Below are 13522 nucleotides of genomic sequence, written 5' to 3'. Positions count from 1 at the left end.
CTTTTTCAATTTGCCATATTTTTAATTTTTATTTATTTATTTATTTTTGTAAGACGAGGGCAAAATGTGGAAAAACTCTAGGTTTATAGAGTAATTTAACAAAACATTTGTTAAATTGTCTCCAATGCATTTGTCTCCATTCTCTTCCTGACAGTTCTTAATACAGGATTTGCTTTTTTGGTTATTAGTGATCCTTCCTTTTCTATGTCTGTGTAGTTTCTTTAAAAGCCTCTGAAGGAATTTTGGAAATCTATGCAACCAGGATCACTCCCTTTCCGTATGTCTGTGAAATCCTTAAGGACTTGAATAGATCTGTGAGACAGGGCATCTCTTTCTATAAAACATATTGATTCTTCCCAAGAATAAAAATACTTGCTGTGGTATCCTCTGAAAGTATAACCTAGTACATTTTCTATTACTTTGTTGACAGAGGCTTGCAGGCCTTCCAAACCTCTACTATAATCCTATTTAATAATTTAGGATCATGTTTGCTACTGTTTAAGTCACCTAGGGCCCAAGAACAAGAAGTTAAATATAACTGCTATTACCTACTCTTCTCATTAGCGTTCCTCTCTAATGATGGGGCATCATCCAATTATTTTCATCTTTACCCTCTAATTTTTTTTTCTTATTTTCCTTTTGTCTGTTCACTGGAACCTTCACTTCAGTTTAGAACAGGTCCCCTGATGAACCTCTCACAGAGAAATGTTTGGGCATGAGAACTTCCTCACCACCACCCACAATGACCACGATGGCAAATAATTCCTGTAGCCTTTTCTTATTGTGGTAATTCATTTCCTAGGTAATTTCAAATTATGAGCAGACTCCCTTCTCTAACATCTACTTTTATTATGCTTGAAGAAAGATTTAATTTTTCTATTATTTGTCAAAATGCAATTGCAAGACAGTGAAGATTGCACTTCTTCAGTAGTCCATCTGTTATAAATGATACTCTGAGGAACCTCCAAGTCATTTTCAAAAAGCTGTAATTATGAGATCAGACTCCTAGATATATCTAGCAAGAAACAGAATGTATTTAACATGATTTTTCTGAACACTTTTGTGTACTTCTGCCTATACCATATGCTCAATGAAAACGATGCACAGATCTGCAATACTATCTTAGAGATAACACTGGAAAAAAATGTTATTTAAAAAGGATCTTGAGATTCTCATCTTCCTTTGGAAAAGGGTCAGCCAGCCTGTATGGTTCTCAGGCATAAAAAAAAACTGAAAAAATAGAGAATTTAAGAGTTTCACTTGGAAGCAACGACACTGGATAGAGAAAAGCAACTCTTTCTCCTTTCGTCTTTACAAAGCACCTTTGAAACTTAAAAAATATGTGGATGTAACCATATTACCTCCTTTGAAAAAAAAGCACATCTCAGCAGCTAAAGCAGTTACTACCAGTTAGTAATGGTTGCTTTAATGAATGCTTTAATCAACAAATTCAACAAAATGGATGCTTTAATCTCATTAATTACATTAATATAAACACAGTTTGAAGTATTATTAGTATTCCAAAATCTTTCAGAACTTTTCCAACTACATATAAAAGGCAGAAACAGAAGGAAAATAAAACAGAGTAGTACACATATGAAATGTGAGGTGAATGTAAATATCAGTGTTTAATAATTACCTAAACACAGGCTTCCAAATGCCTTGAAAAACAGCAACACGGGGTCATTGAGTTGCTTCTTGAGCTCAGACTCTGCAAATTGCCTCAGCTGGTGGAAATATTTTTCCTGAGCGTAATATACAACATATGCCTGGAGGGAAGGGACAGAGGAGAAGCACTTTCTCTTTCTAAAAGATGTTAAAAATGTAAGGCTAGAAGGAAATAGACTAAAGGAAACAGAAATAGACTAGGATATAGACTAAAGGAGAAAGGGTTTGGGCTTTCTTTTTCTTTCAGAGTTTTGCTGAGGGAATATATTAGAGAAAGCAACTGATTTACAAAAGGGCTTTTTTTTTTTTTTTTCCTGCCCAAACCAAAAGAAAATGACTCAAGCCCCTCGAAACAGGGCACAATTTGCCTGCACCTTCCCTGCGAGCTGCCCACACGAGGGTGGGCTGACCTCAGCCCAGTTCCGAGGTCAGACGGGGGCAGCTTCGGGGCAGCCCCCTCTGAGGAGGCAGCGGCAGCCTCGGCCCTCAGGCCCTTCACAGGCCTCTCCGAGCCGCAGCCCGGCCCCGGCGAGGCTCGGGCCGCCCAGAGGCGGCTCCCTCCCCCGCTCGCTTCCCGCCCCCGGTACCAGGGGCTGGGAGGCGGCCATGGCGGCGGCTCCGGGGCGGGCGGGGGCGGCGGCGACGCGTCCCGGGGCTCCCCCCGCCTCGGACCGTTGGGCGCCTCGGCGCCCGCCCCGTCGCTAAGGGCGTCGCCGCGCCGCGCGCGCCCATAGGCTGGCAGCCCGCCAGGCCGCTCAGCGGCGCGCCCACCTCCGCGCTCCGTGCGCCGCAGCGGGCGCGCGGCTCGGTGCTCGCTTGCTCTGGCCTGCGGCGGCGGGTGCGTGCGGAGCCGCCTGAGCTGCCGTCCCGTGCGGACCGGTTCCGTCCGGCCCGGCCCGGTTCGCTCCGGTTCGGTTCGCTCCGGTCCCACCGGCGGGCATGGGGCTGCGCTTGAGCTCCGAGGCCCCCGACGGCGGCGCCGAGGGCTTCCACGTGCACGGGGTGAGTGTGGACGGGCTGGGAGGTCCCCGGGCCCCGCGCCCTGCCACGGTGGCGGGGGAGGAGCGGCCGGGCCGCCCGGCGCCCTCCCCGCGGCCCGCGCCCGGCCCGAGGATCTTGTCGTTTTCGTGGTGGTTTTTATCTCTGTGCGAGAGCGGGGATGTTGTCGCTAAGGATTTGCGTTCCGTCTCACCGGCAGCTCGTGCTCCTCGATGTCACAGGAAATACCACAAAATAGCCGTGGTTTCCAGGGGATCTCCAGAGATCCTCCGGCCTAACCACATTTTTTTCAAGTAGGTTGTACAGGGCTGTAGTTGATCAGGTTTTGAGTGTCTCTGGAGGCCTCACAAGCTCTTGAGGCATCCTGCTTCAGCCTCCAACCCCATTTCACAAGGAAAAAACATTTCCTTATGGAAAAGGAATATGCTGTAGGACTTCCAGGTCCCTCTCTGCAGAGCTGCTTTCCAACAGATCAGCCCACAGCCTGTGCGGGTGCTTGGGGTTATTCCTTCCCTGGGTTGAACTTCACAAGGTTCATCTCTACCCATCTCTGCACCTGCTGAGGTCTCTGAGTGGCAGCACCAGCCTCAATAGAGTATCAGCCTCTCCTGCCATCTTTGTGTCATCAGGAACCCACTTACAGAGTGTGCCCTCATCGCCATCATCAATGAAGAGGTTAAATTTCTTGGCCCTGTTTCGGTTCCCTGGGAGGCACTGCAGGTGACTGTTGTCCAGCTGGACTTCATGTCCCTGATAATAACCCTGAGGCCACAGTTTTCAATCCACCTCGTTCACTCATTATCCAGCCTGTATTTTATCAGCCTGTCTGTGAGGATGCTGAAGGAGACCGTGTCAAAAAGCCTACTAGTCAGCTAAATCCGCAGCTCTCAGCTTATCAATTCACATGTATTAAGGATATTGTCAAGCCAGCTGCGTTTAGGGCACCAATATCCTTAGTAATCTCCTTTGTTGATCTTCTCAACTGAGTTAATCAGGAAAATCCATAGGCCATGAAACACTTCTCTTATGTTAAGCTGCCAGTACTGGAAGGTGGTTGAAGATTTTCATGATCTACAGTGTGCAGGAAATGCAGTCATATATATTTATATATAAAAAATACATATTTTTTTATCTTCAGGGACCTTGCATAATAGCACTTCCAGTATGGTGTCATTCTGACATGAAATACTGAGTTTGGTGTGGCTGACAACTTCATGTGGAAATCTGCATGTCTTTATACACATGCTGAACAAATCCTCTGAAGTCCATAAACTACTGCTGCACAATAATTTTTATTCATTTAGTTTTGTGTGCAGTTCGATCCTTGAGCACACATTTCAGACTTTGGATACTAGTTCCCTGATAATTTCACTGCAAAGTTTCTTTCATTTGTTTTAGAACTGGCAGAGTTTTACCTTTAGGTTGATTCAGCACAACCTGGCAGCTTGCCATTGATGCAATTTAGGATTATTGTGAAGGTTACTGATTATAAGAAAGGATTATAGTGTTGCCAAAGTGCTATAAAGTATGTATAGCTCCTGGAGTGGAATTTGTTTGCCATCAATTTCTTAGTTTAGATGATGTCCAGGTTGTAATCGGTTTTTGAAGTGTGGGATGGCTTTCAGGTCTCTTCAAGTATCCTACAAGTTATGGGTTGCTGGGTTTGCAAAAAAAGCAATAGTAAAGTCACAGCCAATGCAAATCATTAGCATGTTTGCAATACCTCCATTCATACTGTCTTGCTTTGTTAGCATGCTGCTAAATAGATACATTCTCATATACCCTATATATATTTTTACATATTTTTTGTATTACCGTTGTCTGAACTGTGTTTTAATAGGTATTATCTATGTTTCTGTATTGTACCTATTTTGTGATTACTTGTTTATATTGAAATTAAGACATTATGACACTTATGCGAACCTACTTTTCAAAGCTTTTATAAGTTATGTCAAGATCTTACTTTTGACAAGTGCTTGTAGATAGCCTTGTGTTTGTGGCATATTTACTACTTCGGTTTTCCCATTCGAATGTGCTGTGGATTGTGGTAGTCAGTGATTGTGAAAAAAGTTGTTGTATAACTGGGACCTCTTAATGTCCTCCAGCAATTAGTGTGTAAGAAAATGATGAACTCACTCTTTGAAAACTAAGCTCCTCTCCAAAGTGCTCAGTCTTTAATAATTCCATGTAGTGCCCTCTGCATCATGAGCTTCTTGTGCAGTAGTTCACAAACCGTCTTCTGCAGTTGTTTTGGACACTTGTTAAGTAACGCTAAGAATAAAATCACAATGCTGGATCACTTCCCAAGATTTCTTATTTGCTGCTTCATTTCTAGTTCAGTTCAAAAGTAAATATTGAATTAAGTGTAAAGATTAGTACTGTACCAATGAATAATATGCAGTAAAAATAAAACGTACATTTTGCAGGTTCAAGAAAACTCCCCAGCTCAGCAAGGAGGATTGGAACCTTTCTTTGATTTCATTATTGCAATAGGACACACTAGGCTTGTAAGTCCCATGATTTTATTATTTTCAATAAAATACAGTATTGTACTCCTGAAAGGTCAACCATGAAGTGTTACAGTAAAGGAACTTGTTATATTGAACAGCACATGCATTAAAAATGTGATATAAAATTTAATTATGTTTAAAATCCTCTCAGGTTGTCTTGATTCACTTGTGAGGAAAAGACTGACCCTATCAGTAGATTTAACATAACATTCATCATATTACTCACTTATACCTACTTTCTGTCACCAAGTGAATATTGAAATTGTGAGTCAGTGGTAAGAGCTCAAAATTTGTTTAACCAGCCTGTTTCAACCCTTGATAAAACAAAACAAAATAACGTTGACAAGAGGAAAGGTGCCACGTGGCATTATCTGCGTGTGCCTTAAGACCAGTTCCTGCATGGTGAGTGATGAAAGAAGAGTTGAGTAATTTTTAACATTTTTAAGTGAAAATTGTGAGCCTTTTATACACCTCATCCTAGTTACATGCCAGCTGAAATCATTAGTTTTGCCTAGCTTTTTATTAGCGTGCATGTCTTTCTGGAATTGGCCGTTATAATGGAATATTCCAGTGTAAGATTTGTCAGGATACTGTGCCAAAATAATGATAGTACTTTAAATTGTTCCTAAATATTCTGATCTTTCGTGGTCGGATAGCAATGACTCTTAAGTGATTAATGAATAAGGAAGAGGTTTAGAGGTGCAATAGAAAATGTTGCTGCTTACTCTTACTGTTACATAGTTGAGTCTGATATTGCTGATGTTATTTTATAGTAAATAGGAGTGGGACAATATGTGATGAAAGTGAGTAATAGAGATTACTAGTATAAAAGGTCATAACCTGATATAGCTGACTTTATTTTTTTATTTATTTTTTTAACAGAAAGTTTAATTGTTGGGACTGTGGAAGGCAGACCCTAAATTTTTCACTGCCAGTAGTTATTATTTCAGCCTCTTTCAGACTTGAAATCTATGTGTTACAGATAAAACTATAAGTCATGTTAATGAGGCACCTCTTTCTGTGCTCTACAGAATAAAGAAAACAATATGCTGAAAGATCTGCTGAAGGCAAATGTTGAAAAACCGGTGAAACTGGAGGTGTATAACATCAAAACAATGAAAATAAGAGAAGTGGAAGTGATCCCCAACAACATGTGGGGAGGGCAAGGTCTTCTTGGTGCCAGCGTGAGGTTCTGCAGTTTCCAGGGAGCCAATGAGCATGTGTGGCATGTCTTGGTGAGACAGATCTCTTTGCTTGTCCAACAAGTGGCTAAGCTAAGAAGAGAGTTTAAATTGTGATATCAGAACTTTTCCAAGATGTTAACATGTGTTTTAACTTGTCAGGGACTATTCTGGCAGGAGGGTTATTGTTTTGGGGGTAAACTTTATTTAAAATAAAAGCTACTGAAATTGCATACAAGAAGAAACTCTCTTGAAAGTTTCTTCGTGGTCAAAGCCATCTGTGTAGGGACAAGTAGTGAGTGACTATTAGCATTGCCCTGGCATGTGGACATTTGCTGCTTATTTACCCATGTGTGTCACAGGAATTAAGAGCAAGAAACAATGGGACATGCAAAAAGCATGCCTCTCTGTTGGCTAAGCTTCGTAAAAGTAATTTTTATTTAACAAAGCATCCAATTATTTTTAATGTAAGTTGAATATTCTTGTTGAGTGAGAGCAAGAGAGCAGAACAGCCTAGGAAAAGTGGCAGCAAACTTTTGTTCTATTTTTGTTTTATTTAAAAATAACTTCAAAGTCATCATATTATTTTGTATTGGTAATGTCCTAATACATATATGTATGTATATTTTAATATATCTTGCAAGATGGTACACTCAAATACAGACTCTTCAGAGGCTTCTTTTTTTGTCCTGTAATGTTCGTTGCCTCTGTAGTTTTTTTCAGGTTAATGGTCTGTTTTGATCTTTTTGTATCTTACTGAGCTGTGCTTTCTGGTGACATATGTTGTGCTTTTGCAGGACGTTGAACCTGCGTCTCCTGCAGCTCTCGCTGGTCTGCAGCCATACACTGACTACGTTGTTGGATCTGATCAGATTCTTCAAGAGGTAGGGCATATGTTCCTCTAAGGGTACATTGTATTTATTTTTTTAATATTATTTTTTGCGCAGCAAATGTACATGGATAGTATCTTTTGGGAGATTGATTTTTATGGTAGACATGCGGGTATATATTACTTTTTTCTTGATTTATCAAATAAGTTGCTATTATAGATCAGACTAGTGATTTTTGATGAGTATTGTTGGGTCTTGGCATTGATCACTTGATCTCATTTAGAAGTAAAAAACTGTCTAAAAATTAACTTAGTTCCAGCCCCTTGTATGACAGATTTGAGTAACTGAGTAACTTTTTTTTTTTTTTTTTTTTTGGTTACTATTATTTTTTCTTTGCTTAGTCAGAGGATTTCTTCTCGCTGATTGAATCCCATGAGGGGAAGCCACTGAAGCTGATGGTTTATAACACTGAAGCAGACTCCATTCGAGAGGTAGTTGTGACTCCCAATGGAGCTTGGGGTGGAGAAGGAAGGTACTGATCTGTGGTCAGTTGCTGACTGTGATGACAGGTTATACATTTACTGTAAATGAGCTCATATTAAGAGTAATATCACTGATGCTAGCTTTTTCAAGTTAAGTCTTGTTTTCCTACATTTGTCACATAAAAGTGCTCTTTCAGGAAAAAAAATAGCTTAGAAGTATGAAGACATGTTCTGCATCTATTGTTGTTTGATTTGAAAGCAATGGCAGAACTTACATTGACTTTTCTGGCAGCAGATTTACCGGCTGTATTCTCCCGGTCAAGTATTCAGTAGAGCAAGAACAACACTCAGATCAACTCAGAGTGTGTATTCTGTAAAGTTCATTAGAAGTAAATCAAACAAAAGTAGAGCTATGTATATATTCCTAATTATCAAATTAAGTGTTTCTTATGTATCAAAAATAAAATGAATTTTGCAGATAGGTTTTTTTATGGTAGATAGTACTCTAAAATGCTGTTACTCTTTTATTTTAAAGAGTCAAAATTGAAAACACAGGTTTGATGAGAATACCTGTTTCAAGTCTTGTTCTGCTTTGTTTGTGCAGTTTAGGATGTGGCATTGGATATGGCTATTTGCACAGAATTCCAACACAGTCTGTATCAAAGAAAAAGCCAGAAAGCAAACCACCCTCACCCTTATCAGAAATCAGGACTCCTGAACCATCTTCTAATGGTTACACAGAGGTATGTAAGAAAGCTTTCTTTCTGGGAGTCCTCTAGATTTGTATCAAAATTTTATACTTGTTAGGACATTCATAAATACAATATATTTGAGTACAGCATAGAATTTTGTTTGAATTAAATTGAACTAGGTGAAGGGCAAGTCCAGTCATTCTAAGCAAGAATAACATTAGAGAGATCTTTTTTATTTATTTATATTTGTTTCCTGAGATGTTCCCTCATTTCTGCAAACCTGCATGTGGGAATCTTGCATGTTTTTCATTGTACTTGAATGCAATTAGAGATATTCCAGTTACTTTTTTATCTGGGTGGGCTGAGGTAATTTTTTGCCAAATACTTCTTGTTCTAAAGCTGTATCATTTAATGAGAACCACATTAGAAGAATCACCAGGAGATAAAATATATACAAGGAAATATTGTAGATTTTTCTTCTAAGATCATACAGTCCTTGAAAGGGTACATTAGAGCCTGTCCTAATCAGTGACCTGATTATCAATTTTAGTACCACAGATTATATCTGAATTGATATAATTGAAGACTGAGGTGAAATGCTTTCATAGGAAAAGTCGTCTTCAAGTGAATAAAAACTTACTTTGATTTTTCCTTCTGTGTTCCTCCAGACTCCGTTAGTGGCACCTACTTCTCAGAGTGAAAACTCTGAAATAGTTATGAGCTTGGATCAGTCTACAGATCAAGAAATGAGTGGTTATTCACCAGAAAGCTCACTTTCTCCTCCTCCTCCTGTCCAGAGAGTTATGGATCCAGGTATGAGTGTGTGTGTGTGTGTTCTCTTTTTTGTTAGTGATAGTTCCTCCTTTCCCCCCAGCAATTTCTTAGAGGACACCTAAGCAAACTAATAAAATCTTAAACAAATTTGAGACCTTGACTATAGTGGATTTCCGAGCTATAGCATTTTCATACTATGCATCTGACTAAGGGTGATGAAACCTGTGGAAGTCTTTCCACTGACTACACCAAATTCAGATTTTTAAATTCTTGTTTTTCTTGTGTTTTGTGAGGAGGTTACTTCATTGTTTTCTATCTGGATATAATACATCTTGGTGAATCTAGAACTTTGTACTGTATCTACAGCAGAATTGCAATGTTTGGTTTCTCCTTTAGGATTTCTAGACATGTCTGGTATTCCATTTCCTGACCTCACCGACTCAACAAAAGTGTCTGACATATCTGCCACCTTCAAGATGCCAACAGCAGAGACTACAGGAGATGCTGAAAATCTAATGTCTAACAGTGAAGTTACTGGTTATTTTGGTAAGTAAGTGTATTCAAGATTGACACACCTCTGACTTAAACTCTAGAATGGTATTGGTTCATGCTCAGTCATCAGTGTCAAGCTTCTTGGAAATAATATTAAAAAGCTTTCCTTTCAGCTGAAAAATCAGAAGAGGATTTTGGCTAAAATGAGGTGGAAGAAATTGTATAATTCAGCTGTAGAAACAGATGAAAAGGGGCATTTTTATACAATTGTGAAATGTGGCTTTTATTCTTTAACTGAAGATAGTGGTGATCCAAATTAAACTGAGCTTACAGGTACCTATTTCTAAAATCAATGGCAATTTTTGCACTATAGGCTTGTTCTCACATTTTCAAATATGAAAACAAAATTGCAGTCTTTTTATAGCAACCCTTCTATTTAGAAAGAAAAATTCTTCACTGTGTGGTTTCCCTTTAAGAAGGGGGGTGGAGGACTAAGAATTGTAACACTGAAGAAAACATCTGTAGTGTAAGAACAGTGTAGACTGAATGGTTCACATCTCCTCAAACCTACTGCACCTTCAGAGATTCTGTGTTTCACGAGAACCGAGCAGACACAGCTTCTGTATGTATTTTATCAGGAAATGAATTATGGATCTGTTATGTCACAGGTATTTCATTCAAGCAGAGAGTCTAGAAATACGGAAGCCAGGGCACTGTCCATCAGCTTGACGGGTTTTCACTTTTACAAATGATTTCCTTTTCGCAGAGAATCGCTTGTCTTTGGACCCTGAAGACTTGACTGCATATTCGGAAGGTTCAGCTAAGCAGCCCGAGCTGGATCAGCCAGTACCCTCGGTTTCAACTCTACCTTCTCTTGTTCTTCCTAATGAAATTTCAACAACAACACTAGGAACTGATCCAAATAACCAAGAGACAAAGCTACTCTTAAACAGTACTGAGAACTCATTATCCACTACTACATCCAAACCTGATGAAGAAAAAGGTGTACAGAAAGAAGCAGCTACACAGGAACAGTGAAAAGGACATTTCTTTTGTTGCCAGACTGTCAATATGCTGTAATGCTACAGCTTGGAAGATTTTTCTGATCTCTTGAGGGAATTAGAGCCATTCTGTTTGGTTAGTGTAGACATTATAAAAATATGTAAACTCATATGCAAAACCTATTTCCTCCCCTCATGGTGTGATTAGTGTTCAGACTTTGTTTGAATACAGTTCAAAAATCAACAAATTATTCACTTCCCTTAAAAGGACAAATTAATGCAGAACTATTTGGACACACATAAAGTTTCAGCTTCTTGGATTGAAGGTTGTCTTGCAGTTGCTCTTCAGTATATTTTTATGAAGGCCTGCCTGAATTGTGACCGTTAATGATGACTCTGTAAGAATGTTTGGCATTTCAAAAGAAATTTATTTTACAACTTTGACTTGCTGGAAAGATTTGCTAATAGGTCACCTTGGTTTGGTGGATCTTTTAAGATACCCTCACTACCCCAAAATACCTTTATTCATCCCTGCTACACTGCAGACTGTTTTTCTTGTTTTAGCCTTTCCCTTCTCTGTGACATTTATTCCTATCTTCTCTAAAACATTTTTTTTCAGGAAAGGAAGTAGTTTTAAGTTTTGAAATGGCCATATAGAGATAGGAGAACTTGGAGTGGGTGTGTTCTGTTGCTTTAGCTCTTCAGTGAATTATATGATGGTTTCACAGTTTAAAAATCAAGGGAAGAATGCTGATGGTTATTTCAAATAAAGTTTATTAAAGATGATTCAGGTCAATTCCATGTGAATAGAGGATGATAAATCTTGTAAAAGACATTGAATGTGTCTTTATTTCTCCAGTAATGAAGGAATAGATTTTATGGCTCTGCTTTTGTGTCTTCCCAATTAGTATTTTTATAAAAATCCAAGTTGAGGACACTGGAATGGAACTCACTGTGTAACACATCTGTTGCGCCTTAGAGCTTTATTTTTTTGTTTGCATTTGCCTTGAAATATTTTCCACTGTTTGACCTTGTGTTACATGATGAGTAAATAAAAGGTATCAATTTAAGAAAACTGAAGGTTTTAATACTCCCAGGGCATTAAAAATTTATCATGAAATTTTAAGCTGGTTGGGAATAATTCATGCAGTTACTGTGATGAAAATCCTCTGCAAAATTAAGAATGAGGTGCAATATTGAGACTTAAGCTCTAAGTTTATAAGTTTATTTGGCACAATAGTGTCAAATTCCCTCCTTGGGGAGGGATGGGGATTCTAGGTCAAGCAGACCTGCCTGGGCCATCTCCACCTGAATGGTGCAGAGGAAGCCATCTACAAGGGCCAGGTCTTCAGCTGATACCCTGTTGAATAAAAACTCTTCTTAGAATTTCTTAACTAGGGTCTTTACTGTTAACAGTACCATTAAGACTGTGCTAGTCTTAACACATAGCACGTAGTAGCTTAGAATAGAAAGGCCCAAGCTCTTTTTTTTTCCCCTTAAACAAATGGGGTAAATACTTAACTACGGCTGTTAATTATTCAGAAATTAAGCGATCTGAAGTCTAGTTTGCTAAAGGGTTTGTAGTCTCTTTCTTCTTACTCTCTCTTTCCTCACTACTGAAATAAACTTCCTCTTTTTCCCTTCCTCTAATGGGCAGCTACAGGTGTGAATATCCAAAAATTAAGAATAAAGAAAATGTAATTTAAGCTATTACTAAGTTTTTTTGTTCAGACTTGGCGCCTGATGATTAAAGGCACCTAAGGGTTTTATGGTGAACTTTGGTTTGTTCAAGATGGTTCTCTACATCTTTGGCATCTATGCCAAGACTACATCTTTGTCAACGCTGTGTTTTTAAGCTTACTTAAGTGATGGTGTAGCCTGGGCACACACCAGAAATTTCAAAGCAGGAACTGTCCAAATTCAGACTTCAAATGTCATAGTAATAAACAGCTTAACCTTTGCAGTATTGTGTCTAGCCTGCTTCATGTTAATTGCATCTTTCTTGAGTTAAAAAAATCAGCATATATAAAGATTTGATTCCTCATAAGGGTCAAAGAAAAATATTTGATATGCAGATTTAGGAAACTATACAGACTTTTAACCCCTGGCAGTAGAATGTTGTTTTCACGTAACATAGAACTGCATCACTTAAATGCTAAATGAAGGTTTAATATCCTAAATTCCTTACCCCTGACTAGTTGGAGAGCACCGTTTGAGATGGATGAGGAGGAAGTGCTCCTTTACTAGGAGAGCAGAGGTGACAGAGCTGCTTAGAAATTCCTCACTTTCCAAATACAACCTCAAGTATGGGGACGAGAAGCTCCTGGGTGTGGGAGGTTCCAAGGTTTGTGCTACACAAAGATGGATCCGATTGTCCTGCTGGTTTCTGGTGCATGGGCTCCCTCTGCGACTGTCACTGCTGCAGCTACAGCCATTGGAAGTGCCATCAGTGCCATCCTGTCAGGTGCAAGACTGTATTGGTGATTCATCATGTCATTCCTTCATTTGTGGAAATTCAGGAAATGAATTATCCATGCTACAGCTGAAAGAGGGGAACATATTCCATAAGGCCTCTGAGAAAAGGCCGCTTTTGAAGCAAAAAAAGCTACCATTGACCTCAGATGAGCTGTGAGAGGTTGAATTAGGTTGAATTATGCATTTCTAGCTCCCTGGATGGTTTTTGTTTGTGTTTTGGGTTTTTTTTCAGTAACGAAGATTTCATGCCTTTCAAAGTGTGATTCATACAGCACTAATGACTCCAGCACCAACTAACTAGGGGCTTGTGAGGCCTTGGCCAGGCATTTACCCACGTCCTGCCCTCACAAATTCAGCAGAAAGGGAAAAATCTCACAGGATCAAGTCTTCAATCCACAGCTCCCCCCACAGCTCTTAC

At 39.5% G+C, this 13522-nt stretch overlaps 2 protein-coding genes across 2 annotated transcripts in view; one reads left to right on the top strand and one right to left on the bottom strand.

Annotated features, from left to right (window-relative positions):
* The window catches only part of TTC21A (tetratricopeptide repeat domain 21A), a 30109-nt gene extending 27500 nt beyond the window's left edge, over positions 1–2609 (bottom strand). Inside the window, exons 1-2 of the mRNA XM_026051914.1 lie at positions 2440–2609; positions 1640–1806 (exon numbers count right to left, since the gene is read on the bottom strand). Coding sequence (XP_025907699.1) covers positions 1640–1806; positions 2440–2609 — 337 coding nt within the window. The remainder of the gene's footprint in view (positions 1–1639; positions 1807–2439) is intronic.
* On the top strand, positions 2572–12014 carry GORASP1 (golgi reassembly stacking protein 1). Its single transcript, XM_026051920.1, has 9 exons — positions 2572–2670; positions 5094–5174; positions 6209–6412; positions 7156–7242; positions 7590–7720; positions 8275–8413; positions 9031–9175; positions 9533–9682; positions 10395–12014. Exons 1-9 carry the CDS (start codon positions 2608–2610, stop codon positions 10664–10666), a joined length of 1272 nt encoding a protein of 423 aa, XP_025907705.1. The 5' UTR covers positions 2572–2607; the 3' UTR covers positions 10667–12014.
* The last annotated feature ends 1508 nt before the right edge of the window (positions 12015–13522 follow it).

Source organism: Nothoprocta perdicaria, unplaced genomic scaffold (genome assembly GCF_003342845.1).
Source record: "Nothoprocta perdicaria isolate Ctin4 unplaced genomic scaffold, notPer1 scaffold_80, whole genome shotgun sequence".
Taxonomy (NCBI): Eukaryota; Metazoa; Chordata; class Aves; order Tinamiformes; family Tinamidae; genus Nothoprocta; species Nothoprocta perdicaria.
Note: the sequence above shows the minus strand (reverse complement) of the source record. Positions and strands in the feature narration are given on the sequence as shown.

What these genes read in the sequence shown, in the direction of transcription:
- GORASP1 (XM_026051920.1), top strand. Translation starts at nt 2,608, where the DNA reads ATGGGGCTGCGCTTGAGCTCCGAGGCCCCCGACGGCGGCGCCGAGGGC. An exon ending in CTGATCAGATTCTTCAAGAG is followed by an intron (nt 7,243 to 7,589) that starts GTAGGGCATATG and finishes TTCTTTGCTTAG; the next exon opens with TCAGAGGATTTCTTCTCGCT. An exon ending in CTTCTAATGGTTACACAGAG is followed by an intron (nt 8,414 to 9,030) that starts GTATGTAAGAAA and finishes GTGTTCCTCCAG; the next exon opens with ACTCCGTTAGTGGCACCTAC.